The 26,978-nt window shown below is 49.2% G+C and overlaps 1 protein-coding gene, 9 non-coding genes and 1 pseudogene across 10 annotated transcripts; 1 reads left to right on the top strand and 10 right to left on the bottom strand.

Annotated features, from left to right (window-relative positions):
* Window positions 1-277: 277 nt before the first annotated feature.
* LOC143501362 (U6 spliceosomal RNA) lies at window positions 278-384 on the bottom strand. Its single transcript, XR_013126919.1, has one exon. It is a non-coding gene; the product is annotated as a U6 spliceosomal RNA (small nuclear RNA).
* A 912-nt stretch (window positions 385-1,296) lies between these two features.
* LOC143501368 (U6 spliceosomal RNA) lies at window positions 1,297-1,403 on the bottom strand. Its single transcript, XR_013126924.1, has one exon. It is a non-coding gene; the product is annotated as a U6 spliceosomal RNA (small nuclear RNA).
* Window positions 1,404-2,321: 918 nt separating this feature from the next.
* LOC143501378 (U6 spliceosomal RNA) lies at window positions 2,322-2,428 on the bottom strand. Its single transcript, XR_013126931.1, has one exon. It is a non-coding gene; the product is annotated as a U6 spliceosomal RNA (small nuclear RNA).
* A 912-nt stretch (window positions 2,429-3,340) lies between these two features.
* Window positions 3,341-3,447, bottom strand: LOC143501350 (U6 spliceosomal RNA). Its single transcript, XR_013126907.1, has one exon. It is a non-coding gene; the product is annotated as a U6 spliceosomal RNA (small nuclear RNA).
* A 912-nt stretch (window positions 3,448-4,359) lies between these two features.
* Window positions 4,360-4,466, bottom strand: LOC143501375 (U6 spliceosomal RNA). Its single transcript, XR_013126928.1, has one exon. It is a non-coding gene; the product is annotated as a U6 spliceosomal RNA (small nuclear RNA).
* Window positions 4,467-5,378: 912 nt separating this feature from the next.
* Window positions 5,379-5,485, bottom strand: LOC143501419 (U6 spliceosomal RNA). Its single transcript, XR_013126969.1, has one exon. It is a non-coding gene; the product is annotated as a U6 spliceosomal RNA (small nuclear RNA).
* A 912-nt stretch (window positions 5,486-6,397) lies between these two features.
* LOC143501363 (U6 spliceosomal RNA) lies at window positions 6,398-6,504 on the bottom strand. The gene has a single exon (XR_013126920.1). It is a non-coding gene; the product is annotated as a U6 spliceosomal RNA (small nuclear RNA).
* A 3,970-nt stretch (window positions 6,505-10,474) lies between these two features.
* Window positions 10,475-14,084, top strand: LOC143501317 (uncharacterized). Its single transcript, XM_076994981.1, has 8 exons — window positions 10,475-10,644; window positions 10,747-11,074; window positions 11,163-11,964; window positions 12,060-12,269; window positions 12,364-12,704; window positions 12,820-13,076; window positions 13,167-13,415; window positions 13,514-14,084. Exons 1-8 carry the CDS (start codon window positions 10,475-10,477, stop codon window positions 14,082-14,084), a joined length of 2,928 nt encoding a protein of 975 aa, XP_076851096.1.
* A 681-nt stretch (window positions 14,085-14,765) lies between these two features.
* On the bottom strand, window positions 14,766-14,841 carry LOC143501371 (U6 spliceosomal RNA; annotated as a pseudogene).
* Window positions 14,842-15,759: 918 nt separating this feature from the next.
* On the bottom strand, window positions 15,760-15,866 carry LOC143501351 (U6 spliceosomal RNA). The gene has a single exon (XR_013126908.1). It is a non-coding gene; the product is annotated as a U6 spliceosomal RNA (small nuclear RNA).
* Window positions 15,867-16,778: 912 nt separating this feature from the next.
* LOC143501340 (U6 spliceosomal RNA) lies at window positions 16,779-16,885 on the bottom strand. The gene has a single exon (XR_013126897.1). It is a non-coding gene; the product is annotated as a U6 spliceosomal RNA (small nuclear RNA).
* Window positions 16,886-26,978: the final 10,093 nt, after the last annotated feature.

Below are 26,978 nucleotides of genomic sequence, written 5' to 3'. Positions count from 1 at the left end.
ATTTCAATATTTAAACCACAGCTGAAACATAGGCTCTTTGCATAGTGCTATTGGATAGTATATTCCTGCTGACAATCACACTGCTTTACCTATATCCCTAGTGCCTTATCTTGATTCACTCAGTCGCAAGTGGTATTTCTACCCTATGCTGTTTCTGCCAATCGACCTTGACCACGAGACAAGCCAGCAGATTTGAGAATAAAAACAGTACCGGCTCGAATCTCGGTCGGCAGAAGGTCAACGCCGCAGGATTGCCGTGCCATTTCTCCAGGTTCTTCAAAATGTGGAGCGCTTCACGGATTTGCGTGTCATCCTTTCGCAGGGGCCATGCTAATCTTCTCTGTATCAATCCAATTTTAGTATATGTGCTGCCGTAGCAAGCACAGTAGACGATATGCAGGGGCGTGCTTATAACTCCTTGTGCCAGGAAAAGGGCTCTGCAAAAGGGCAGGTCTGAGAAATTCCTCTGGTATCACTATGATCCCTCAGAGATCAAGAAGAACACGCCCCTTAGGCATGGACCTAAATAACTCCACCCCCAAGCCCAAGCCCAAGCCAAAGCCTTTTTGATGTTTATACCTCAAAATGTAACCCTACAAGCTAAAACAGCCAAGAGAGTCAGTTACAAAGTTAAAGCACACACGCACATTGTCAGATACGTAAAGTGCCCAGTAAGTATGACTTGACCAAGCAGATAGTTAGGAAGCCTGCCCCATACCGACACAGAAAAGGAAGTAGGGCAAAATGGAGGGCGGGGCAAAACCTGACAGGGTGGGGTGGGATGGGTAATATGGTGGGTGGGGCTCCAGGTCAAGGGGTGGGAATTCTATTAAAGGTATGGGACGGGACTGAAGAAAACTCCAGTCTACAACACAAAACTCTGCAATGGACAAAAGTCCTTACATGTTCCACCCTCTACAACCCCTGCTGCATGTTGTTTTGCCAGCTCTGGCAAGCATGGTTCAGTTGTTCATGGACTGATCCCTAGCTCCAGAGAGAGGTGTCCTGATATATTCCTGATTTCAATATTTAAACCACAGCTGAAACATAGGCTCTTTGCATAGTGCTATTGGATAGTATATTCCTGCTGACAATCACACTGCTTTACCTATATCCCTAGTGCCTTATCTTGATTCACTCAGTCGCAAGTGGTATTTCTACCCTATGCTGTTTCTGCCAATCGACCTTGACCACGAGACAAGCCAGCAGATTTGAGAATAAAAACAGTACCGGCTCGAATCTCGGTCGGCAGAAGTTCAACGCTGCAGGATTGCCGTGCCATTTCTCCAGGTTCTTCAAAATGTGGAGCGCTTCACGGATTTGCGTGTCATCCTTTCGCAGGGGCCATGCTAATCTTCTCTGTATCGATCCAATTTTAGTATATGTGCTGCCGTAGCAAACACAGTAGACGATATGCAGGGGCGTGCTTATAACTCCTTGTGCCAGGAAAAGGGCTCTGCAAAAGGGCAGGTCTGAGAAATTCCTCTGGTATCACTATGATCCCTCAGAGATCAAGAAGGACACGCCCCTTAGGCATGGACCTAAATAACTCCACCCCCAAGCCCAAGCCCAAGACCAAGCCCAAGCCTTTTTGATGTTTATACCTCAAAATGTAACCCTACAAGCTAAAACAGCCAAGAGAGTCAGTTACAAAGTTAAAACACACACGCACATTGTCAGATACGTAAAGTGCCCAGTAAGTATGACTTGACCAAGCAGATAGTTAGGAAGCCTGCCCCATACCGACACAGAAAAGGAAGTAGGGCAAAATGGAGGGCGGGGCAAAACCTGACAGGGTGGGGTGGGATGGGTAATATGGTGGGTGGGGCTCCAGGTCAAGGGGTGGGAATTCTATTAAAGGTATGGGACGGGACTGAAGAAAACTCCAGTCTACAACACAAAACTCTGCAATGGACAAAAGTCCTTACATGTTCCACCCTCTACAACCCCTGCTGCATGTTGTTTTGCCAGCTCTGGCAAGCATGGTTCAGTTGTTCATGGACTGATCCCTAGCTCCAGAGAGAGGTGTCCTGATATATTCCTGATTTCAATATTTAAACCACAGCTGAAACATAGGCTCTTTGCATAGTGCTATTGGATAGTATATTCCTGCTGACAATCACACTGCTTTACCTATATCCCTAGTGCCTTATCTTGATTCACTCAGTCGCAAGTGGTATTTCTACCCTATGCTGTTTCTGCCAATCGACCTTGACCACGAGACAAGCCAGCAGATTTGAGAATAAAAACAGTACCGGCTCGAATCTCGGTCGGCAGAAGGTCAACGCCGCAGGATTGCCGTGCCATTTCTCCAGGTTCTTCAAAATGTGGAGCGCTTCACGGATTTGCGTGTCATCCTTTCGCAGGGGCCATGCTAATCTTCTCTGTATCGATCCAATTTTAGTATATGTGCTGCCGTAGCAAGCACAGTAGACGATATGCAGGGGCGTGCTTATAACTCCTTGTGCCAGGAAAAGGGCTCTGCAAAAGGGCAGGTCTGAGAAATTCCTCTGGTATCACTATGATCCCTCAGAGATCAAGAAGGACACGCCCCTTAGGCATGGACCTAAATAACTCCACCCCCAAGCCCAAGCCCAAGCCCAAGCCTTTTTGATGTTTATACCTCAAAATGTAACCCTACAAGCTAAAACAGCCAAGAGAGTCAGTTACAAAGTTAAAGCACACACGCACATTGTCAGATACGTAAAGTGCCCAGTAAGTATGACTTGACCAAGCAGATAGTTAGGAAGCCTGCCCCATACCGACACAGAAAAGGAAGTAGGGCAAAATGGAGGGCGGGGCAAAACCTGACATGGTGGGGTGGGATGGGTAATATGGTGGGTGGGGCTCCAGGTCAAGGGGTGGGAATTCTATTAAAGGTATGGGACGGGACTGAAGAAAACTCCAGTCTACAACACAAAACTCTGCAATGGACAAAAGTCCTTACATGTTCCACCCTCTACAACCCCTGCTGCATGTTGTTTTGCCAGCTCTGGCAAGCATGGTTCAGTTGTTCATGGACTGATCCCTAGCTCCAGAGAGAGGTGTCCTGATATATTCCTGATTTCAATATTTAAACCACAGCTGAAACATAGGCTCTTTGCATAGTGCTATTGGATAGTATATTCCTGCTGACAATCACACTGCTTTACCTATATCCCTAGTGCCTTATCTTGATTCACTCAGTCGCAAGTGGTATTTCTACCCTATGCTGTTTCTGCCAATCGACCTTGACCACGAGACAAGCCAGCAGATTTGAGAATAAAAACAGTACCGGCTCGAATCTCGGTCGGCAGAAGGTCAACGCCGCAGGATTGCCGTGCCATTTCTCCAGGTTCTTCAAAATGTGGAGCGCTTCACGGATTTGCGTGTCATCCTTTCGCAGGGGCCATGCTAATCTTCTCTGTATCGATCCAATTTTAGTATATGTGCTGCCATAGCAAGCACAGTAGACGATATGCAGGGGCGTGCTTATAACTCCTTGTGCCAGGAAAAGGGCTCTGCAAAAGGGCAGGTCTGAGAAATTCCTCTGGTATCACTATGATCCCTCAGAGATCAAGAAGGACACGCCCCTTAGGCATGGACCTAAATAACTCCACCCCCAAGCCCAAGCCCAAGCCCAAGCCTTTTTGATGTTTATACCTCAAAATGTAACCCTACAAGCTAAAACAGCCAAGAGAGTCAGTTACAAAGTTAAAGCACACACGCACATTGTCAGATACGTAAAGTGCCCAGTAAGTATGACTTGACCAAGCAGATAGTTAGGAAGCCTGCCCCATACCGACACAGAAAAGGAAGTAGGGCAAAATGGAGGGCGGGGCAAAACCTGACAGGGTGGGGTGGGATGGGTAATATGGTGGGTGGGGCTCCAGGTCAAGGGGTGGGAATTCTATTAAAGGTATGGGACGGGACTGAAGAAAACTCCAGTCTACAACACAAAACTCTGCAATGGACAAAAGTCCTTACATGTTCCACCCTCTACAACCCCTGCTGCATGTTGTTTTGCCAGCTCTGGCAAGCATGGTTCAGTTGTTCATGGACTGATCCCTAGCTCCAGAGAGAGGTGTCCTGATATATTCCTGATTTCAATATTTAAACCACAGCTGAAACATAGGCTCTTTGCATAGTGCTATTGGATAGTATATTCCTGCTGACAATCACACTGCTTTACCTATATCCCTAGTGCCTTATCTTGATTCACTCAGTCGCAAGTGGTATTTCTACCCTATGCTGTTTCTGCCAATCGACCTTGACCACGAGACAAGCCAGCAGATTTGAGAATAAAAACAGTACCGGCTCGAATCTCGGTCGGCAGAAGGTCAACGCCGCAGGATTGCCGTGCCATTTCTCCAGGTTCTTCAAAATGTGGAGCGCTTCACGGATTTGCGTGTCATCCTTTCGCAGGGGCCATGCTAATCTTCTCTGTATCGATCCAATTTTAGTATATGTGCTGCCGTAGCAAGCACAGTAGACGATATGCAGGGGCGTGCTTATAACTCCTTGTGCCAGGAAAAGGGCTCTGCAAAAGGGCAGGTCTGAGAAATTCCTCTGGTATCACTATGATCCCTCAGAGATCAAGAAGGACACGCCCCTTAGGCATGGACCTAAATAACTCCACCCCCAAGCCCAAGCCCAAGCCCAAGCCTTTTTGATGTTTATACCTCAAAATGTAACCCTACAAGCTAAAACAGCCAAGAGAGTCAGTTACAAAGTTAAAGCACACACGCACATTGTCAGATACGTAAAGTGCCCAGTAAGTATGACTTGACCAAGCAGATAGTTAGGAAGCCTGCCCCATACCGACACAGAAAAGGAAGTAGGGCAAAATGGAGGGCGGGGCAAAACCTGACATGGTGGGGTGGGATGGGTAATATGGTGGGTGGGGCTCCAGGTCAAGGGGTGGGAATTCTATTAAAGGTATGGGACGGGACTGAAGAAAACTCCAGTCTACAACACAAAACTCTGCAATGGACAAAAGTCCTTACATGTTCCACCCTCTACAACCCCTGCTGCATGTTGTTTTGCCAGCTCTGGCAAGCATGGTTCAGTTGTTCATGGACCGATCCCTAGCTCCAGAGAGAGGTGTCCTGATATATTCCTGATTTCAATATTTAAACCACAGCTGAAACATAGGCTCTTTGCATAGTGCTATTGGATAGTATATTCCTGCTGACAATCACACTGCTTTACCTATATCCCTAGTGCCTTATCTTGATTCACTCAGTCGCAAGTGGTATTTCTACCCTATGCTGTTTCTGCCAATCGACCTTGACCACGAGACAAGCCAGCAGATTTGAGAATAAAAACAGTACCGGCTCGAATCTCGGTCGGCAGAAGTTCAACGCCGCAGGATTGCCGTGCCATTTCTCCAGGTTCTTCAAAATGTGGAGCACTTCACGGATTTGCGTGTCATCCTTTCGCAGGGGCCATGCTAATCTTCTCTGTATCGATCCAATTTTAGTATATGTGCTGCCGTAGCAAGCACAGTAGACGATATGCAGGGGCGTGCTTATAACTCCTTGTGCCAGGAAAAGGGCTCTGCAAAAGGGCAGGTCTGAGAAATTCCTCTGGTATCACTATGATCCCTCAGAGATCAAGAAGGACACGCCCCTTAGGCATGGACCTAAATAACTCCACCCCCAAGCCCAAGCCCAAGCCCAAGCCTTTTTGATGTTTATACCTCAAAATGTAACCCTACAAGCTAAAACAGCCAAGAGAGTCAGTTACAAAGTTAAAACACACACGCACATTGTCAGATACGTAAAGTGCCCAGTAAGTATGACTTGACCAAGCAGATAGTTAGGAAGCCTGCCCCATACCGACACAGAAAAGGAAGTAGGGCAAAATGGAGGGCGGGGCAAAACCTGACAGGGTGGGGTGGGATGGGTAATATGGTGGGTGGGGCTCCAGGTCAAGGGGTGGGAATTCTATTAAAGGTATGGGACGGGACTGAAGAAAACTCCAGTCTACAACACAAAACTCTGCAATGGACAAAAGTCCTTACATGTTCCACCCTCTACAACCCCTGCTGCATGTTGTTTTGCCAGCTCTGGCAAGCATGGTTCAGTTGTTCATGGACTGATCCCTAGCTCCAGAGAGAGGTGTCCTGATATATTCCTGATTTCAATATTTAAACCACAGCTGAAACATAGGCTCTTTGCATAGTGCTATTGGATAGTATATTCCTGCTGACAATCACACTGCTTTACCTATATCCCTAGTGCCTTATCTTGATTCACTCAGTCGCAAGTGGTATTTCTACCCTATGCTGTTTCTGCCAATCGACCTTGACCACGAGACAAGCCAGCAGATTTGAGAATAAAAACAGTACCGGCTCGAATCTCGGTCGGCAGAAGGTCAACGCCGCAGGATTGCCGTGCCATTTCTCCAGGTTCTTCAAAATGTGGAGCGCTTCACGGATTTGCGTGTCATCCTTTCGCAGGGGCCATGCTAATCTTCTCTGTATCGATCCAATTTTAGTATATGTGCTGCCGTAGCAAGCACAGTAGACGATATGCAGGGGCGTGCTTATAACTCCTTGTGCCAGGAAAAGGGCTCTGCAAAAGGGCAGGTCTGAGAAATTCCTCTGGTATCACTATGATCCCTCAGAGATCAAGAAGGACACGCCCCTTAGGCATGGACCTAAATAACTCCACCCCCAAGCCCAAGCCCAAGCCCAAGCCTTTTTGATGTTTATACCTCAAAATGTAACCCTACAAGCTAAAACAGCCAAGAGAGTCAGTTACAAAGTTAAAGCACACACGCACATTGTCAGATACGTAAAGTGCCCAGTAAGTATGACTTGACCAAGCAGATAGTTAGGAAGCCTGCCCCATACCGACACAGAAAAGGAAGTAGGGCAAAATGGAGGGCGGGGCAAAACCTGACAGGGTGGGGTGGGATGGGTAATATGGTGGGTGGGGCTCCAGGTCAAGGGGTGGGAATTCTATTAAAGGTATGGGACGGGACTGAAGAAAACTCCAGTCTACAACACAAAACTCTGCAATGGACAAAAGTCCTTACATGTTCCACCCTCTACAACCCCTGCTGCATGTTGTTTTGCCAGCTCTGGCAAGCATGGTTCAGTTGTTCATGGACTGATCCCTAGCTCCAGAGAGAGGTGTCCTGATATATTCCTGATTTCAATATTTAAACCACAGCTGAAACATAGGCTCTTTGCATAGTGCTATTGGATAGTATATTCCTGCTGACAATCACACTGCTTTACCTATATCCCTAGTGCCTTATCTTGATTCACTCAGTCGCAAGTGGTATTTCTACCCTATGCTGTTTCTGCCAATCGACCTTGACCACGAGACAAGCCAGCAGATTTGAGAATAAAAACAGTACCGGCTCGAATCTCGGTCGGCAGAAGGTCAACGCCGCAGGATTGCCGTGCCATTTCTCCAGGTTCTTCAAAATGTGGAGCGCTTCACGGATTTGCGTGTCATCCTTTCGCCTCTGGCAGACCGATCTTCTGTTCCAATTTGTTCCAATTTGTTCCAATTTGTTCCAATGTGCTTGCGTCCTCTCATTGGCCTGTTCCAATATATAACAGAAAACGTGCAGAGCGCCATTGGCCTGTTCCAATGTGCTTCTCGAATTCTCATTGGCTCTCCGTTGCTACCTCGTTGCTGATCACGTTCGCACCCCCTTTCTCGCTGTCAGTTAGCGCTAAAGGTTTTCTTCGATAGATCAACATCCTTTCGATTTTTGCATTTTTACTTCTTACTTTCTGGTAAGTCTTATGTGCAGTTTATTTCTTTCTTCCCTCTGTCTCGATAGCCTGTAGTGGAGATTTAAAGTGCGAAGATCGACCGGGTCATTTAGCTAAAACCGCCGCTCGGTTGCGTCTCGATCCGTCGTTTCTGTTCAAAATGCGGCTGTCGGACCAGCTGGATAGTGAGCTGACACGTTTAAAATTCATTAAAATGAGTGATTAAATGCATCCAGTTACGCGATCTCTGTAACTTCTGTGCAAAATACGAAGGCTGACTATTTATCTGCCGTTAAACATCGATGGTTGAATGTACAACTGCTACACAGTCTCGGTCTTTTCTGTGCAAAATAAATTCATTAAAATGAGTGATTAAATGCATCCAGCTACGTGATCTCTGTAATTTGTGTGCAAAATACAAAGTGTACGATCGGGTGGCTATTTATGCACCGTTAAACATCGATGGTTGAATGCACAACTGCTACACAGTCTCGGTCTTAAACAGGTGTCTGTTGCAACTGTAGTAACGCGATGCACAGCGTACGACGTCGTTATAAGCGTTCAGTAACTGAAAACACGGTTTATAATCATGTGTTTCTTTGTCTTTCGTTAGACAGCTTTTTTTTTTTTACTAGAGATCACACTTGTGTGCGCATGTCTGTGTGTGTGTGTGTGTGTGTGTGTGTGCGTGTGCGTGCATGCATGTATATATGTATGTATGTATGTATGTATGCATGCATGCATGCATGTATGGATGCATGCATGCATGCATGCATGTATGTATGGATGCATGTATGTATTTATGTATGTGTGTGTGTGTGTGTGTAGTCGTGTGCATGCTCATTTTGCTCTCTCCTGTTGTACAGAATGGACTACACACCGTCATTCAGGCGTGAGGCCTCCGGTGAGCTCACCCTCCAACCTTCACCCGATGCCGCGGCGCTGGTCAGCGCCTACAAGCAGCGGCCGACCTCTTCCCGTCCTTGGAGCGCTGACAGGGTGAGGGATGAGGCCAAGGATCGGGTGAAAGCAGGAGGAGGCGACCCCGGGAATGCCCGGCTGGTGCTGAGTGAAAGCACCATCCAGTTTGGCCAGTACCGGGGTCAGACATTCAGATGGCTGCTGACCCATGACGTGGGCTACGCCGTGATGGTGTCGGCAGCCCATCAACGGGAGCGCGAGGGTGGAGACGCTTTGGTGTCCCCCTCCATGGCCAACAAAGACGCCCTGGTGCGGTACGTCAACCTGTTTCCTGACGTGACTAGAGCAGTCAGGGAGCGCCGTGCCAGGGACGAGCCCTCTTCCTCTGGGCAGGAGGGCCAATGTCTTGTTGGGTTTGGAGTGCACCAGAGCGTCTCGTACAGGGACCTGTACCAGGCCCAGGACAGAGAGAAGAGGAGGTAGGTGCTACCTTCATGTACGACATGCAGTGGATGTTGAAGGTGGAACGTGCTGCACTCTCACGATTGGTTTTTTGTTTAATACAGCTACGTCCAGTGGATCCGGCAGCAGAAGGTCAGACCTGGGACCAAGATGGAGGCGCTGCAGAAGTATGTACAGCGCAGAGACGCGGAGAAGAGCAGCCGGCCAGCACTCGCTGCGTCCTCGTCCTGCTCTGTGCCTGCTCCAGCTGCAGTGCCCCGTCTCCCAGGTTGTACAGTTCGCATGTGTAGAGACGTGTGTGTGTGTGTGTGTGTGTGTGTGTGTGTGTGTGTGTGCCTCCAAGCACAACTCCTGTCTGATAACGTGTCTCTTGTGTCCATACAGGCTTGTCCAAGCGCCGGACTTCCACAGCCAGCCGCAGCTCACAGGATCCAACAGACGCCGAGCTGCTGGCTGCATCAGTGGAACTGGACGTTGAAGGTGAGTTGTCCTGCAGGTTGGACTGAGTGAAGTACACTAGTATTGGATTGAATGTCTTGTTGTTTGGCCTTAACTTAACTTGTTTTGTTGTAATGCAGCTGTATTGGAAAGGAAATGGAAGTGGTAAGGTAGGTAATGAAGGGTGGTGGTGCTAGAATAGTCTCACGCTGCACGCTCATTAATTCATGCTGCACTTCATCAATCTTCATAATCTTTAGCTCATTAATTACTTTTGAGGGTAACATGGGGTCGAGAGGGGGAGGCAAGTCGTCTTTGTTTCATCTGCTTATTTCATTAACATAGTATCTGCACGTAATGACACGTTTCTTGAGACTGCTGTCACTTACATACACCGATGCTGTACGATGTTTCTCCCCTTCATAAGCTCATTAACGCGTGTCCTTCCAGCTCCCTCTTCCTCTGTCGTGGTCCCTGACCCACCTCAGCGCTCTCTACTGACAGCTGAACCGGAACAGCAGCCTTCGCAAACGCAGCCAGTGCCCACTGCTGAGGTGAGCAGCCCAGCCCCAGCTCTGGGGTTTTTGTTGTAGATTCAGTGAAAATGCGAAGCCCGTATTCATTACATCTGTCTGTCTGTCTAAGGTGCTTCTGCCCGAGGGCTGGAAGCAGACGCTGCCCAAAGAGCAGCATCAGTGGGTCAGCCGGGCTCTCTTCACCAGAGACCAGTCTGGGAGGCTGGCGCTGACTAAGAATCTGCGCCTGTGGTGGTCGCCTCCCGGACCCCGGCTGGTTTACACGCAACCTCCGTCATCCCCAGACACCTTCTTCCACAGCAGGCTGTTCCTGTGGATGCCCTACCGCATGTGGGCATTCAAGCTGCTGTGCGTGCATCCCGAGTGCCGTCGGCTGGGCCATAAGCTGACGGCCTGCGGGATGTACAAGACCGTCCGGAGGGTCTTGAACTTCAGCGGCTGGTACTTCATGGCCACAGAGTACCTGGAGTGCCGCCGCTGTAAGAAGAAGGTGGCGGGATGGTCGCAGGACATCCTGGATCAGCTGGACCCCGTCCATCGGGAGATGTTCCCAGCGATCCTGACTTACAGGTGAGCGTGCGTGCACTCGATGAGTGAGCGTGCGTGCGCATTTGTAAGCTTGTGAGAAGTTGTGTTTGATTGCTATGTAACCTGTGGTTTTCTGTGCTGTAGGCTGTCCTGCGACAAGGAGGTTGTGAGCTTGATGCGAGGCCGCACTCTCGGGAACAGTGTGACCTCGCTGTACAAGCATCTGTGTGTCAGGCACAGACAGCAATGGCTGACCCAGTCCTCCGAGTACCTCTCCGTGCTCAAAAAGTTTCTGGTCCCGGGCACTGACCCCAGCACCATCACCCACCAGCTGCCCCCGATGGTGCCAGTGCCCACTCCAAAATGGCTGCTGACAGTATATGCCCAGGATGTACTGTCACGGCTTGAGGAGACGAAGGCCAGGGTCACCTCCATCTATGGAGCCATTTTAAAGATGGACTCCACTAAGAAGGTAAGATTGTATAGGAGCACACACACACACACACACAGTAATCTCTATGGTGGGCTTTTTTGTCATGCGCTGTGTCTTGTCTGTTCAGGTGACCAAGAAACTTGCTGGTGCTGCTTCCGGCACGGCGGCATGGGCAACAAACGTCGGCAACGAGTTTGGGCAGGTCCTCATCAGCGTCCTCACGGCGGGAGAGGGCCAGGGCCTGCTGCCCATGTGCGTGAAGCTGATGGAGCGGTACCAGCGAGCCGGAGAGGATCCTCCCCAGCTCCTCTACGTAGACCGGGACTGCTGTTCCACCGCGGGCAAGGGCAAGGCAGCTGCCATGTTCCACGCGTGGGACCAGCTGGTTGTCAGGCTGGACGTGTGGCACTTCATGCGCCGTTTCGCGGCGGGTGTCACCACGGACAGCCACCAGCTGTACGGCCTCTTCATGGGCCGCCTCTCCTTCTGCGTCTTCGAGTGGGATGCGGAGGATGTGGCCCGACTAGAAGAGGCCAAGCAGTCGGAGCTCGGGGAGGCACCGCGGTCCAGAGGCCACCTGACTGATGCTACGTCTTCCAGCAGACCTACAGCTAAGGAGCTGGCTCGGCACTGCCGCCGCCGCACACGCGGGGCCCAGGCGTCCGAGGAGCTCATCCAGGAGCTGCTGGAGGACTTCATGGACAGAACAGACACCATGGGCATCAGGCTTCTGGACCGGGAGAAGATGGAGGACATCTGGCAGACCCAGAGGCGCCACCTCCACTGCATTCAGGACCCTCCTGGCATTCAGCTCTACAGGAGGGTCGGGCAGGTGACCAGGGGAGGGGTCATCCTGCCCGTATATCGCTGTGCGCGCGGGTCCACGTCCCTGGAGTCGTTCCACCTCCACCTGAACCGCTTCGTGCCTGGTGAGTGTCTCACACTCTCTCTCCTTCTCATACGTACATGCAGACGTACGCGTCAGGACTGTTTGCTAAGTGCCTCTTGTGCTTGACTGTTACAGGTACAAGTGCAAGTGCCCTGCACTTCCAGGCGTACCTGCTGGAAGGGTTGGTGAGGTGGAACGAGGACCGCGCGGCAGCAGCAGTGGAGGGGAGCGATCCTGCTCGGGTCTGCTACAGTGGCCAGCTGCAGCACTACGCCAACCAGCTCAGCCAGCAACTCCTTGGGCACCAGCTGGCTGAGGACTACACAAGGCCTGGAGAGTATACAGGTAATGTTGTGTGTGTGTGTCTCTCTCTCTCTCTCTCTCTCTCTCTCGCACCCACACACACACTTAAACTTTCTTGTCTGTATTCCTCACGTAGGTGAACTCATTGGGGTGGAGTACCTGTACTCTCAGACCGGCGTAGTGCTGCATGAGGACCTCGGCAGGGATCCAGACGCTCCGGATGGGCTTTGCGACGAGGACCTTCCAGAGCCGGAGGACGAAGGCTTCGAGGATGTGGGGTTCGACGAATACGCGGACCCCACATGCTCTGAGCACAGCCTCGAGCCACTGCTGCCTCTCCATCGTGCAGCAGTGAGGCCTCGTTCTCCGGCTGCATCGTCGCAGGCCCAGTCTGACCCTGCCGAAGACTCCACGTCCGAGCCAACCGAGGAGAGCGTCCCTGGCCAGGTTGCTACCCAGACCCATGCCTGTACTGATGTAAGTGTAGTTTATTCATTGTGTTAAATCGTAGCAGGATTCAGCTGTTATGTCCTGACCCTTTCGCCACAGTGTCTGATATCTGTATAATGATTTCTCTTTCTTTAATTTCCAGGAGAGTCTGGGACCCAACGGCGTTCCAGGCTATCATCACGTGGTCAACCTGGCCGACAGTCTGGTGGAGCTGCGTCACCAGGCTTTTGTGACACAGCAGAGGGTAGACGGCATCGTGGCTCTCTGGGACAAACTGCCAGAGAGCGACAAAGGCGGTGTTGTCTACCCGCCGCGTCACAGAGACCGACTGGTGAAGGGACGCTTCAAAAGCAGCCATTCCAAGACCTCTGTTGTTGCTGGGACAGAGAGTCTGAAGCGGTAGGAGAACCTTCAGTAATCCAGTAGCTTCAGGATTTTCTAGGTTGGCTTGTAGCCGTGTCACTGATTTCTGTCTGTGTCTGTCTGTAGCTGCTTCCTCGGACAAGGCAGTGGGCCTGCTCAGTGGCCCAGCGTCAGCCGCCTTGTCGAGGCCATTTGCCTGGCGCTTTGTCGCCTTCACCCTGGCGGGCAGACCATCGCCGGCGTCAGGGTGAACAGGTGGGCTGCCATCATGAGGGACTACGGCGTCATCAGGGACGTAGTCCTGGGCAGCCCTGGCCTCATGGCTCGGACACGCATACAGCTCTTTGAGCTCAATCAGAGGACACTGACCCAGTGGTGAGTTTATCCAGTCTTCTTTGTCTGAAATTGATCTCGTTGACACTGTGAGCTATACAGGCTGATTACTGATAGGCTGTGTTGCATTTCTGTTACAGGTACAACGCCAGGAAGAAGAAGCAGGAACAGGACGTTCTGCACCTGAGCGTTGGCCAGTCCAGCACTCCCACGGTGGCCTCGGAACCCCTCCCTCCCGCGCTGAGCAAGCTCCCGGAGCGTCCCACGTACGCCCACCCTGCGTATGACTTTAACATCCAGGCGGACGCTTCCGGACAGGCTTCCCAGCGCGTCCGAGGCCACCATCCTCTCGCCTCCGGTGACACCACAGCTGCTCCAGCTTCTGCCACCCCCGCCACTCCAACTGCCCCCGCCACACAGCCTGGGCCCAAAGTGCCCCGGACCACAGCGTGGCGGTGGAAGAAGAAGGCAGAGGCTGCTGCTGCTGCTGCTGCTTCCAGCACTGCACCCCCTGCTGCTGATGGACAGCCCGTCCCCACGAAGCGGCTCAAACATGAACATTATTTATGTAAACAATGTGGCCAGCCAAAGACTAAAGAGTTTGGCCACAGCCGCTTTCGTGGGGTGCACTTCTGCGCGACAGCAGCGGGGAAGACAGTGGAGCAGTGGGTGGAGGAGATGAAGAGAGGAGGTGCTGGACAGGGTCAGTGATCCAAACACCTACCTGATGTTGTAAATAGTTTATGTAAATATGTTTCTGTATGTATGCATGTATGTATGTATGTATGTATATATGTATTATATTATAAGCATTTATTATAATTATATTATACTGATTGGCACTGATTTATTTAAAAGTTTATTTATTCAGATTTTAATTGTTGATTAAAGAAAACACTGTTCACACAATTTGCTGTTTCCACAATTTATAAACAGTTTTATTTGGATTTTATAAAAATTGTGGCATAATTAAATATTCAATAGAATTACAACAATATCAAGATGATTAAAAACAGAAATATATAATAAATATATATTTATATAATATGATTTAAAAAATATAATTCAATCATTCAAAAAATATAATTCAATCATTCATTACAACATTTGTTGTGCATAGCACATGGCTACTTGACATGCAATTTGTAAAGCACATGGCTACTTAACATGCAAGACATGTCCCACCCACTGTCACCATTGTCCCGCCTCCTTGCCAAAGAGGTCACATGGTACAAGATTTGGGTAGATTCTGGGTTTAGGGTGAAGCGGGCACCCAGGAACCCTGGGGATGTCTCGAATGAGATCGGGCACCCCAAATTTGGTTTCTAGAGCACCCCTGGCATCTGGAAGGGCCCCCAAGGGCCCAAACTGGCCACAGAGAAGATTGGCTCCCATCCTTTTCGCAGGGGCCATGCTAATCTTCTCTGTATCGATCCAATTTTAGTATATGTGCTGCCGTAGCAAACACAGTAGACGATATGCAGGGGCGTGCTTATAACTCCTTGTGCCAGGAAAAGGGCTCTGCAAAAGGGCAGGTCTGAGAAATTCCTCTGGTATCACTATGATCCCTCAGAGATCAAGAAGGACACGCCCCTTAGGCATGGACCTAAATAACTCCACCCCCAAGCCCAAGCCCAAGACCAAGCCCAAGCCTTTTTGATGTTTATACCTCAAAATGTAACCCTACAAGCTAAAACAGCCAAGAGAGTCAGTTACAAAGTTAAAACACACACGCACATTGTCAGATACGTAAAGTGCCCAGTAAGTATGACTTGACCAAGCAGATAGTTAGGAAGCCTGCCCCATACCGACACAGAAAAGGAAGTAGGGCAAAATGGAGGGCGGGGCAAAACCTGACAGGGTGGGGTGGGATGGGTAATATGGTGGGTGGGGCTCCAGGTCAAGGGGTGGGAATTCTATTAAAGGTATGGGACGGGACTGAAGAAAACTCCAGTCTACAACACAAAACTCTGCAATGGACAAAAGTCCTTACATGTTCCACCCTCTACAACCCCTGCTGCATGTTGTTTTGCCAGCTCTGGCAAGCATGGTTCAGTTGTTCATGGACTGATCCCTAGCTCCAGAGAGAGGTGTCCTGATATATTCCTGATTTCAATATTTAAACCACAGCTGAAACATAGGCTCTTTGCATAGTGCTATTGGATAGTATATTCCTGCTGACAATCACACTGCTTTACCTATATCCCTAGTGCCTTATCTTGATTCACTCAGTCGCAAGTGGTATTTCTACCCTATGCTGTTTCTGCCAATCGACCTTGACCACGAGACAAGCCAGCAGATTTGAGAATAAAAACAGTACCGGCTCGAATCTCGGTCGGCAGAAGGTCAACGCCGCAGGATTGCCGTGCCATTTCTCCAGGTTCTTCAAAATGTGGAGCGCTTCACGGATTTGCGTGTCATCCTTTCGCAGGGGCCATGCTAATCTTCTCTGTATCGATCCAATTTTAGTATATGTGCTGCCGTAGCAAGCACAGTAGACGATATGCAGGGGCGTGCTTATAACTCCTTGTGCCAGGAAAAGGGCTCTGCAAAAGGGCAGGTCTGAGAAATTCCTCTGGTATCACTATGATCCCTCAGAGATCAAGAAGGACACGCCCCTTAGGCATGGACCTAAATAACTCCACCCCCAAGCCCAAGCCCAAGCCCAAGCCTTTTTGATGTTTATACCTCAAAATGTAACCCTACAAGCTAAAACAGCCAAGAGAGTCAGTTACAAAGTTAAAACACACACGCACATTGTCAGATACGTAAAGTGCCCAGTAAGTATGACTTGACCAAGCAGATAGTTAGGAAGCCTGCCCCATACCAACACAGAAAAGGAAGTAGGGCAAAATGGAGGGCGGGGCAAAACCTGACAGGGTGGGGTGGGATGGGTAATATGGTGGGTGGGGCTCCAGGTCAAGGGGTGGGAATTCTATTAAAGGTATGGGACGGGACTGAAGAAAACTCCAGTCTACAACACAAAACTCTGCAATGGACAAAAGTCCTTACATGTTCCACCCTCTACAACCCCTGCTGCATGTTGTTTTGCCAGCTCTGGCAAGCATGGTTCAGTTGTTCATGGACTGATCCCTAGCTCCAGAGAGAGGTGTCCTGATATATTCCTGATTTCAATATTTAAACCACAGCTGAAACATAGGCTCTTTGCATAGTGCTATTGGATAGTATATTCCTGCTGACAATCACACTGCTTTACCTATATCCCTAGTGCCTTATCTTGATTCACTCAGTCGCAAGTGGTATTTCTACCCTATGCTGTTTCTGCCAATCGACCTTGACCACGAGACAAGCCAGCAGATTTGAGAATAAAAACAGTACCGGCTCGAATCTCGGTCGGCAGAAGGTCAACGCCGCAGGATTGCCGTGCCATTTCTCCAGGTTCTTCAAAATGTGGAGCGCTTCACGGATTTGCGTGTCATCCTTTCGCAGGGGCCATGCTAATCTTCTCTGTATCGATCCAATTTTAGTATATGTGCTGCCGTAGCAAGCACAGTAGACGATATGCAGGGGCGTGCTTATAACTCCTTGTGCCAGGAAAAGGGCTCTGCAAAAGGGCAGGTCTGAGAAATTCCTCTGGTATCACTATGATCCCTCAGAGATCAAGAAGGACACGCCCCTTAGGCATGGACCTAAATAACTCCACCCCCAAGCCCAAGCCCAAGACCAAGCCCAAGCCTTTTTGATGTTTATACCTCAAAATGTAACCCTACAAGCTAAAACAGCCAAGAGAGTCAGTTACAAAGTTAAAACACACACGCACATTGTCAGATACGTAAAGTGCCCAGTAAGTATGACTTGACCAAGCAGATAGTTAGGAAGCCTGCCCCATACCGACACAGAAAAGGAAGTAGGGCAAAATGGAGGGCGGGGCAAAACCTGACAGGGTGGGGTGGGATGGGTAATATGGTGGGTGGGGCTCCAGGTCAAGGGGTGGGAATTCTATTAAAGGTATGGGACGGGACTGAAGAAAACTCCAGTCTACAACACAAAACTCTGCAATGGACAAAAGTCCTTACATGTTCCACCCTCTACAACCCCTGCTGCATGTTGTTTTGCCAGCTCTGGCAAGCATGGTTCAGTTGTTCATGGACTGATCCCTAGCTCCAGAGAGAGGTGTCCTGATATATTCCTGATTTCAATATTTAAACCACAGCTGAAACATAGGCTCTTTGCATAGTGCTATTGGATAGTATATTCCTGCTGACAATCACACTGCTTTACCTATATCCCTAGTGCCTTATCTTGATTCACTCAGTCGCAAGTGGTATTTCTACCCTATGCTGTTTCTGCCAATCGACCTTGACCACGAGACAAGCCAGCAGATTTGAGAATAAAAACAGTACCGGCTCGAATCTCGGTCGGCAGAAGGTCAACGCCGCAGGATTGCCGTGCCATTTCTCCAGGTTCTTCAAAATGTGGAGCGCTTCACGGATTTGCGTGTCATCCTTTCGCCTCTGGCAGACCGATCTTCTGTTCCAATTTGTTCCAATTTGTTCCAATGTGCTTGCGTCCTCTCATTGGCCTGTTCCAATATATAACAGAAAACGTGCAGAGCGCCATTGGCCTGTTCCAATGTGCTTCTCGAATTCTCATTGGCTCTCCGTTGCTACCTCGTTGCTGATCACGTTCGCACCCCCTTTCTCGCTGTCAGTTAGCGCTAAAGGTTTTCTTCGATAGATCAACATCCTTTCGATTTTTGCATTTTTACTTCTTACTTTCTGGTAAGTCTTATGTGCAGTTTATTTCTTTCTTCCCTCTGTCTCGATAGCCTGTAGTGGAGATTTAAAGTGCGAAGATCGACCGGGTCATTTAGCTAAAACCGCCGCTCGGTTGCGTCTCGATCCGTCGTTTCTGTTCAAAATGCGGCTGTCGGACCAGCTGGATAGTGAGCTGACACGTTTAAAATTCATTAAAATGAGTGATTAAATGCATCCAGTTACGCGATCTCTGTAACTTCTGTGCAAAATACGAAGGCTGACTATTTATCTGCCGTTAAACATCGATGGTTGAATGTACAACTGCTACACAGTCTCGGTCTTTTCTGTGCAAAATAAATTCATTAAAATGAGTGATTAAATGCATCCAGCTACGTGATCTCTGTAATTTGTGTGCAAAATACAAAGTGTACGATCGGGTGGCTATTTATGCACCGTTAAACATCGATGGTTGAATGCACAACTGCTACACAGTCTCGGTCTTAAACAGGTGTCTGTTGCAACTGTAGTAACGCGATGCACAGCGTACGACGTCGTTATAAGCGTTCAGTAACTGAAAACACGGTTTATAATCATGTGTTTCTTTGTCTTTCGTTAGACAGCTTTTTTTTTTTACTAGAGATCACACTTGTGTGCGCATGTCTGTGTGTGTGTGTGTGTGTGTGTGTGTGTGTGTGCGTGTGCGTGCATGCATGTATATATGTATGTATGTATGTATGTATGCATGCATGCATGCATGTATGGATGCATGCATGCATGCATGCATGTATGTATGGATGCATGTATGTATTTATGTATGTGTGTGTGTGTGTGTGTAGTCGTGTGCATGCTCATTTTGCTCTCTCCTGTTGTACAGAATGGACTACACACCGTCATTCAGGCGTGAGGCCTCCGGTGAGCTCACCCTCCAACCTTCACCCGATGCCGCGGCGCTGGTCAGCGCCTACAAGCAGCGGCCGACCTCTTCCCGTCCTTGGAGCGCTGACAGGGTGAGGGATGAGGCCAAGGATCGGGTGAAAGCAGGAGGAGGCGACCCCGGGAACGCCCGGCTGGTGCTGAGTGAAAGCACCATCCAGTTTGGCCAGTACCGGGGTCAGACATTCAGATGGCTGCTGACCCATGACGTGGGCTACGCCGTGATGGTGTCGGCAGCCCATCAACGGGAGCGCGAGGGTGGAGACGCTTTGGTGTCCCCCTCCATGGCCAACAAAGACGCCCTGGTGCGGTACGTCAACCTGTTTCCTGACGTGACTAGAGCAGTCAGGGAGCGCCGTGCCAGGGACGAGCCCTCTTCCTCTGGGCAGGAGGGCCAATGTCTTGTTGGGTTTGGGGTGCACCAGAGCGTCTCGTACAGGGACCTGTACCAGGCCCAGGACAGAGAGAAGAGGAGGTAGGTGCTACCTTCATGTACGACATGCAGTGGATGTTGAAGGTGGAACGTGCTGCACTCTCACGATTGGTTTTTTGTTTAATACAGCTACGTCCAGTGGATCCGGCAGCAGAAGGTCAGACCTGGGACCAAGATGGAGGCGCTGCAGAAGTATGTACAGCGCAGAGACGCGGAGAAGAGCAGCCGGCCAGCACTCGCTGTGTCCTCGTCCTGCTCTGTGCCTGCTCCAGCTGCAGTGCCCCGTCTCCCAGGTTGTACAGTTCGCATGTGTAGAGACGTGTGTGTGTGTGTGCCTCCAAGCACAACTCCTGTCTGATAACGCGTCTCTTGTGTCCATACAGGCTTGTCCAAGCACCGGACTTCCACAGCCAGCCGCAGCTCACGGGATCCCACAGACGCCGAGCTGCTGGCTGTGTCAGTGGAACTGGACGTTGAAGGTGAGTTGTCCTGCAGGTTGGACTGAGTGAAGTACACTAGTATTGGATTGAATGTCTTGTTGTTTGGCCTTAACTTAACTTATTTTGTTGTAATGCAGCTGTATTGGAAAGGAAATGGAAGTGGTAAGGTAGGTAATGAAGGGTGGTGGTGCTAGAATAGTCTCACGCTGCACGCTCATTAATTCATGCTGCACTTCATCAATCTTCATAATCTTTAGCTCATTAATTACTTTTGAGGGTAACATGGGGTCGAGAGGGGGAGGCAAGTCGTCTTTGTTTCATCTGCTTATTTCATTAACATAGTATCTGCACGTAATGACACGTTTCTTGAGACTGCTGTCACTTACATACACAGATGCCGTTATGATGTTTCTCCCCTTCATAAGCTCATTAACGCGTGTCCTTCCAGCTCCCTCTTCCTCTGCCGTGGTCCCTGACCCACCTCAGCGCTCTCTACCGACGGCTGAACCGGAACAGCAGCCTTCGCAAACGCAGCCAGTGCCCACTGCTGAGGTGAGCATCCCAGCCCCAGCTCTGGGGTTTTTGTTGTAGATTCAGTGAAAATGCGAAGCCCGTATTCATTACATCTGTCTGTCTGTCTAAGGTGCTTCTGCCCGAGGGCTGGAAGCAGACGCTGCCCAAAGAGCAGCATCAGTGGGTCAGCCGGGCTCTCTTCACCAGAGACCAGTCTGGGAGGCTGGCGCTGACCAAGAACCTGCGCCTGTGGTGGTCGCCTCCCGGACCCCGGCTGGTGTACACGCAACCTCCGTCATCCCCAGACACCTTCTTCCACAGCAGGCTGTTCCTGTGGATGCCCTACCACATGTGGGCATTCAAGCTGCTGTGTGTTCATCCCGAGTGCCGTCGGCTAGGCCATAAGCTGACGGCCTGCGGGATGTACAAGACCGTTCGGAGGGTCTTGGACTTCAGCGGCTGGTACTTCATGGCCACAGAGTACCTGGAGTGCCGCCGCTGTAAGAAGAAGGTGGCGGGATGGTCGCAGGACATCCTGGATCAGCTGGACCCCGTCCATCGGGAGATGTTCCCAGCGATCCTGACTTACAGGTGAGCGTGCGTGCACTCGATGAGTGAGCGTGCGTGCGCATTTGTAAGCTTGTGAGAAGTTGTGTTTGATTGCTATGTAACCTGTGGTTTTCTGTGTTTTTCTGTGCTGTAGGCTGTCCTGCGACAAGGAGGTTGTGAGCTTGATGCGAGGCCGCACTCTCGGGAACAGTGTGACCTCGCTGTACAGGCATCTGTGTGTCAGGCACAGACAACAATGGCTGGCCCAGTCCTCAGAGTACCTCTCCGTGCTCAAAAAGTTTCTGGTCCCGGGCACTGACCCCAGCACCATCACCCACCAGCTGCCCCCGATGGTGCCAGTGCCCACTCCAAAATGGCTGCTGACAGTATATGCCCAGGATGTGCTGTCACGGCTTGAGGAGACGAAGGCCAGGGTCACCTCCATCTACGGAGCCATTTTAAAGATGGACTCCACTAAGAAGGTAAGATTGTATAGGAGCACACACACACACACACATACACACACACACACTAATCTCTATGGTGGGCTTTTTGTCATATGCGCTGTGTCTCGTCTGTCTGTTCAGGTGACCAAGAAACTTGCTGGTGTTGATTCCGGCGGCATGGGCAACAAACGTCGGCAACGAGTTTGGGCAGGTCCTCATCAGCGTCCTCACGGCGGGAGAGGGCCAGGGCCTGCTGCCCATGTGCGTGAAGCTGATGGAGCGGTACCAGCGAGCCGGAGAGGAACCTCCCCAGCTCCTCTACGTAGACCGGGACTGCTGTTCCACCGCGGGCAAGGGCAAGGCGGCCGCCATGTTCCACGCATGGGACCAGCTGGTTGTCAGGCTGGACGTGTGGCACTTCATGCGCCGTTTCGCGGCGGGTGTCACCACGGACAGCCACCAGCTGTACGGCCTCTTCATGGGCCGCCTCTCCTTCTGCATCTTCGAGTGGGATGCGGAGGATGTGGCCCGACTAGAAGAGGCCAAGCAGTCGGAGCTCGGGGAGGCACCACGGTCCAGAGGCCACCTGACTGATGCTACGTCTTCCAGCAGACCTACAGCTAAGGAGCTGGCTCGGCACTGCCGCCGGCGCACACACGGGGCCCAGGCGTCCGAGGAGCTCATCCAGGAGCTGCTGGAAGACTTCATGGACAGAACAGACTCCATGGGCATCAGGCTTCTGGACCGGGAGAAGATGGAGGACATCTGGCAGACCCAGAGGCGCCACCTCCACTGCATTCAGGACCCTCCTGGCATACAGCTCTACAGGAGGGTCGGGCAGGTGACCAGGGGAGGGGTCATCCTGCCCGTATATCGCTGTGCGCGCGGGTCCACGTCCCTGGAGTCGTTCCACCTCCACTTGAACTGCTTCGTGCCTGGTGAGTGCCTCACAATCTCTCCTTCTCTCATACGTACATGCAGACGTACGCGTCAGGACTGTTTGCTAAGTGCCTCTTGTCCTTGACTGTTACAGGTACAAGTGCAAGTGCCCTGCACTTCCAGGCGTACCTGCTGGAAGGGTTGGTGAGGTGGAACGAGGACCGCGCGGCAGCAGCAGTGGAGGGGAGCGATCCTGCTCGGGTCTGCTACAGTGGCCAGCTGCAGCACTACGCCAACCAGCTCAGCCAGCAACTCCTTGGGCACCAGCTGGCTGAGGACTACACAATGCCTGGAGAATATACAGGTAATGTTGTGTGTGTGTGTGTGTGTGTGTCTCTCTCTCTCTCTCTCTCTCTCTCTCTCTCTCTCTCTCTCTCTCTCTCTCTCTCTCTCTCTCTCTCGCACCCACACACACACTTAAACTTTCTTGTCTGTATTCCTCACGTAGGTGAACTCATTGGGGTGGAGTACCTGTACTCTCAGACCGGCGTAGTGCTGCATGAGGACCTCGGCAGGGATCCAGACGCTCCGGATGGGCTTTGCGACGAGGACCTTCCAGAGCCGGAGGACGAAGGCTTCGAGGATGTGGGGTTCGACGAATACGCGGACCCCACATGCTCTGAGCACAGCCTCGAGCCACTGCTGCCTCTCCATCGTGCAGCAGTGGGGCCTCGTTCTCCGGCTGCATCATCGCAGGCCCAGTCTGACCCTGCCGAGGACTCCATGTCCGAGCCAACCGAGGAGAGCGTCCCTGGCCAGGTTGCTACACAGACCCAGGCCTGTACTGATGTAAGTGTAGTTTATTCATTGTGTTAAATCGTAGCAGGATTCAGCTGTTATGTCCTGACCCTTTCGCCACAGTGTCTGATATCTGTATAATGATTTCTACAAAAGTTCACTATATCCCTTCTTTTTAATCCAGAAACGTGCTGTGAGAGTTATTCATAAAGTAGGATTTTATGATCACACTCATAAGTTGTTCCTACAGTCTAAATTACTAAAACTACCTGATCTGGTGGATTTCTATACAGCACAGCTTCTATATAAAGCAAATAAAAATAGTTTGCCTACTAATATTCAAAAGCTTTTCACACAGAGAGAAAGGGCATATAACTTGAGGGGTAGTGGCAACTTTAAGATTCAGCCAGTAAGAACAAAGAGGAAAAGTTTGTGTGTGTGTGTGTGTGGGGTTAAGCTTTGGAACCAACTGGGGCAACAACTAAAGCAATGTTCAAATATTCATTATTTTAAATCAAAATATAAAGAAACAGTTTGGTTGCAATACGTGGCAGCCAGTTAGGCAGTCATTGTTGGATTAAAAAAATAATAATAATAAATAATAACAATAAAAATAATAATAAATATTGATGATGACGATAGGAGTGATGATGGTGATGGTAATAGTGATGATAACCATTGTAGTTGTTATCTCGGTTATTGTTGTTATTGTTAGTAGAGTAATTCATATTGATATAACTACCTACATAGTAATGTGAAATGGACATATGTAATATGGAATAAATCTGGGATACTATGTATTTACATTTATGGCATTTAGCATTTAATGTATTTACATTATGGCATGTATCTATAATGTTGTGTGGGTGATAGTGTTGTGGGTTGTGGATGGCAGCAAAAAGATGGATTCTGATTTGGGATGGACGGGGGGTGGGAATTAATAAGCATGGCTTCATCCCACTCCTTTCCAAGTTGTTGTATGTATGTTGATGTATGCGTAATGTATGCATATGTGTAACTAAAAATATGAATATTTATATGTAATTGTAATATTGGATTGTAATTGTTGGCTTGGCTTGGAATAAATCAAATCAAAAAAATTTTTCAGGTTGGTATAAGCCAGATCTAGTGTTCTCATACCTCTGGTTGCACAATCCACATGCTGGTGGAAGTTTGGAAGAACTGTCTTCATATTCGCCTGGTTGAAATCCCCAGCAACAATGAAAAAGCCTTCAGGGTGGGCTGACTGCAGCTCACTGATGGTTCGGTAGAGAACATTCATAGCTTCCTTAGTATTTGCATCATTTATATTTATGGCATTTGGTAGACACCCTTATCCAGAGTGACTTACATTTTTATCTCATTTTTATACAAGTGAGCAATTGAGGGTTAGGGCCTTGCTCAGGGGCACCTTAGCCATGGCCTCAGGTCTGGGAATCGAATCTGCGACCCTCCGGTCACAAGACCAATTCCCTAACCGCTAGGCCATGACTGCCCTGCATCAGGAGGCACGTAAACAACAGTGATGGAAACTAGGTTAATCTCTCTGGGCAGATAGAATGGCCTGCAGATTACAGTCATAAACTCAATGTCCGGTGAACAATGGCTTGAGATGGACTTAGCGTTCCTGCACCAGTTATCATTAATGTAGGTTCACAAACCTCCTCTTTGAGATTTACCGTTGAGAGTGCAGCTCCTATCCACCCGGAATGTAGTTAGTTCCTCGATGCTAACAGCGTTGTCTGGGATTGATGAGTTTAACCATGTCTCTGTCAGAATTATTGCACAGCAGTTCCTCATCTCTTGATTTGTGGTTAAATCCAGCTGTAAAAAATCCAATTTGTTCTCCAGGGACCGAACGTTGGAGAGAAAGACTGATGGAAGTGGTGATCTGTAGGTGTTCACTTTTAGCTTAGCTGTTAGCCCCACACAACAGCCCCGCTTCTGCTTATGGATGCTCCGCTCCGCCTGCCTCTCTGTCGACTCATGATGCTGGACAAGTCCAAGGCTCCGTAGGCCACTGGGTCTTTCCGTAGCACTAAGAAGCTACTCAACCGTTCCTGTGTGTCCTTGGTTACGAAGCCGAATTCACTGAAAGTGCGTAAATTCCATTATCGTTCACAGTCATACACCAATACTCTTTTTACCTTGGTTGATTCTGATGTCCTGAGTGGCATATTCTTGCAAAAGTGTCAGTTTCTGTCGCAAGCCCATGCAGCCGCAGCCAAACAGGGCTTACATCATTGCAGCCTATAGAAAAAATTTAAACCTTAAGGACCTACTAGTGAGGAGTAGGCAGTGATGGCTTAGTTACCTTGAAAAAGTAATATGATTACTGATTACTCTTTTAAAAATAGTTTCATTCAGCAGCAAAATTAGTTTTTCTAATAATCACTTTATTGGAAGTGCATTTTTAACAGTAACAATGTATCTCCTGACATTACGTTTGTGTTGTTGGGCAGTATTTATTGAAAATATACTTGTAAACGTAATACAAGCGAACTATTCAGTCAGACAGCTATTTGTTGTGAAACAAAATACCATTACAATTTCAAGCATTTTTAACTAGGCTACATTGGCCAAAATTCTAGCACTTTTCAAACCTGGAACACAATGCAACATTAAATGTTCCTTCCCCTGTGTTTGAGGGGTGTTTCTTTACACTACCACATATCGTTATGGAGAACACTGCACAGAATGACGTGAATGCATTTGCACTCTCACAGGTTTGTGCGCAGCGTGCGGAGTCAAGCGCTACGGTCAGATGCAAAAGTATAACTGAGCTAAGAAGAAAGCAAAAATATATATTTTTACTAAGGAAAATAAAATAGTAAAGCAGTTACTTGGATAAGTAACTTTAATCTGATTACTGGACTGAAAATAGTAACTCATTATATTACTCGTTACTGAAAAAAGTGGTAAGATTAGAGTAACGCGTTACTAAATAACACGTTACTGACATCACTGGGAGTAGGCTACCGGAGCTGCAAAAGCCAGCGAGTGCACACACATGCATGCACGCTGGCCATACAGGAAAAATTCAGGCCTAAACGCTGGATTACCAATCCACGTACGGGGCAGCTCTTCTCTGTCTGGCCTCCCCTCAAGGGTGATTCCCCCAATTATGTGTACTTAATATATTGCTCCAAGTGCAATTTAAATTATGTGGGGGAAAGTAAAAACACAATTAGGGTCAGGATGTAGCAGCACAAGTATAATGTCCACCACTAGAGGGAGACACACACCCCACTGGTCCCGCACTTTATTAAACATGGCCTGAGGTCCCTTAGGGTGATGATCCTCCATCGCAATCTGTGCTGGTCTTGTTTCCACTGGAAAGTTGCGGAAACTGACTGGATCAACAAGCTGGGGTCTCTACACCCATGGGGTCTCAATGAAAGACCTTAGGGGAGAGAGTGGTTGTGGGGACTTAGCGACCAATCTGGACATGTGACAGGCCAGCTCATGGCTGGTTCTGGGATGCCCACCCCCAAAACCCCCTTTTCTTTCTGTGTTTACCTTCACTCTACCTGAGCCCATTCTCTGGCCCCTAAAACCTAACCATAACCCCCCCAACCCTAAACATAACTGTCATTGTCCCTGGTCCCTGGAACCTAACCACACCCCCCAAAGACTATTGCCAGTACTATTTGAAACAGAAAGGCTATGAAGGCAAGAGACTAACAATAAAAATGTTGAAGTTACAGCATTTACATGGATGGTTAGGGTTAGAATGAGGACCCCATCATGTCTGTGAGAAGCTTAGTAACACAAAACCATTGTTGTCCTGTTTCTACCCAGGAACAACCACAACCTCTTGGTTAAATGGCTTCCTTGGCAAAATTAAAGTGTATTACAATCTTAGGAAAATTATCACAAATGGGTTTTATTACAAT

Source organism: Brachyhypopomus gauderio, unplaced genomic scaffold, assembly GCF_052324685.1.
Source record: "Brachyhypopomus gauderio isolate BG-103 unplaced genomic scaffold, BGAUD_0.2 sc171, whole genome shotgun sequence".
Taxonomy (NCBI): Eukaryota; Metazoa; Chordata; class Actinopteri; order Gymnotiformes; family Hypopomidae; genus Brachyhypopomus; species Brachyhypopomus gauderio.
The sequence above is the reverse complement of the archived record's forward strand: the minus strand, read 5'-3'. Positions and strand labels throughout refer to the sequence as shown.

Excerpts from the sequence above, each read along its gene's own strand:
- LOC143501317 (XM_076994981.1), top strand. The coding sequence starts at position 10,475 with ATGTACAAGACCGTCCGGAGGGTCTTGAACTTCAGCGGCTGGTACTTC. Across the intron at positions 11,075-11,162 it reads AGATGGACTCCACTAAGAAG|GTGACCAAGAAACTTGCTGG; the intron begins GTAAGATTGTAT and ends TTGTCTGTTCAG. Across the intron at positions 13,077-13,166 it reads GGGACAGAGAGTCTGAAGCG|CTGCTTCCTCGGACAAGGCA; the intron begins GTAGGAGAACCT and ends GTCTGTCTGTAG.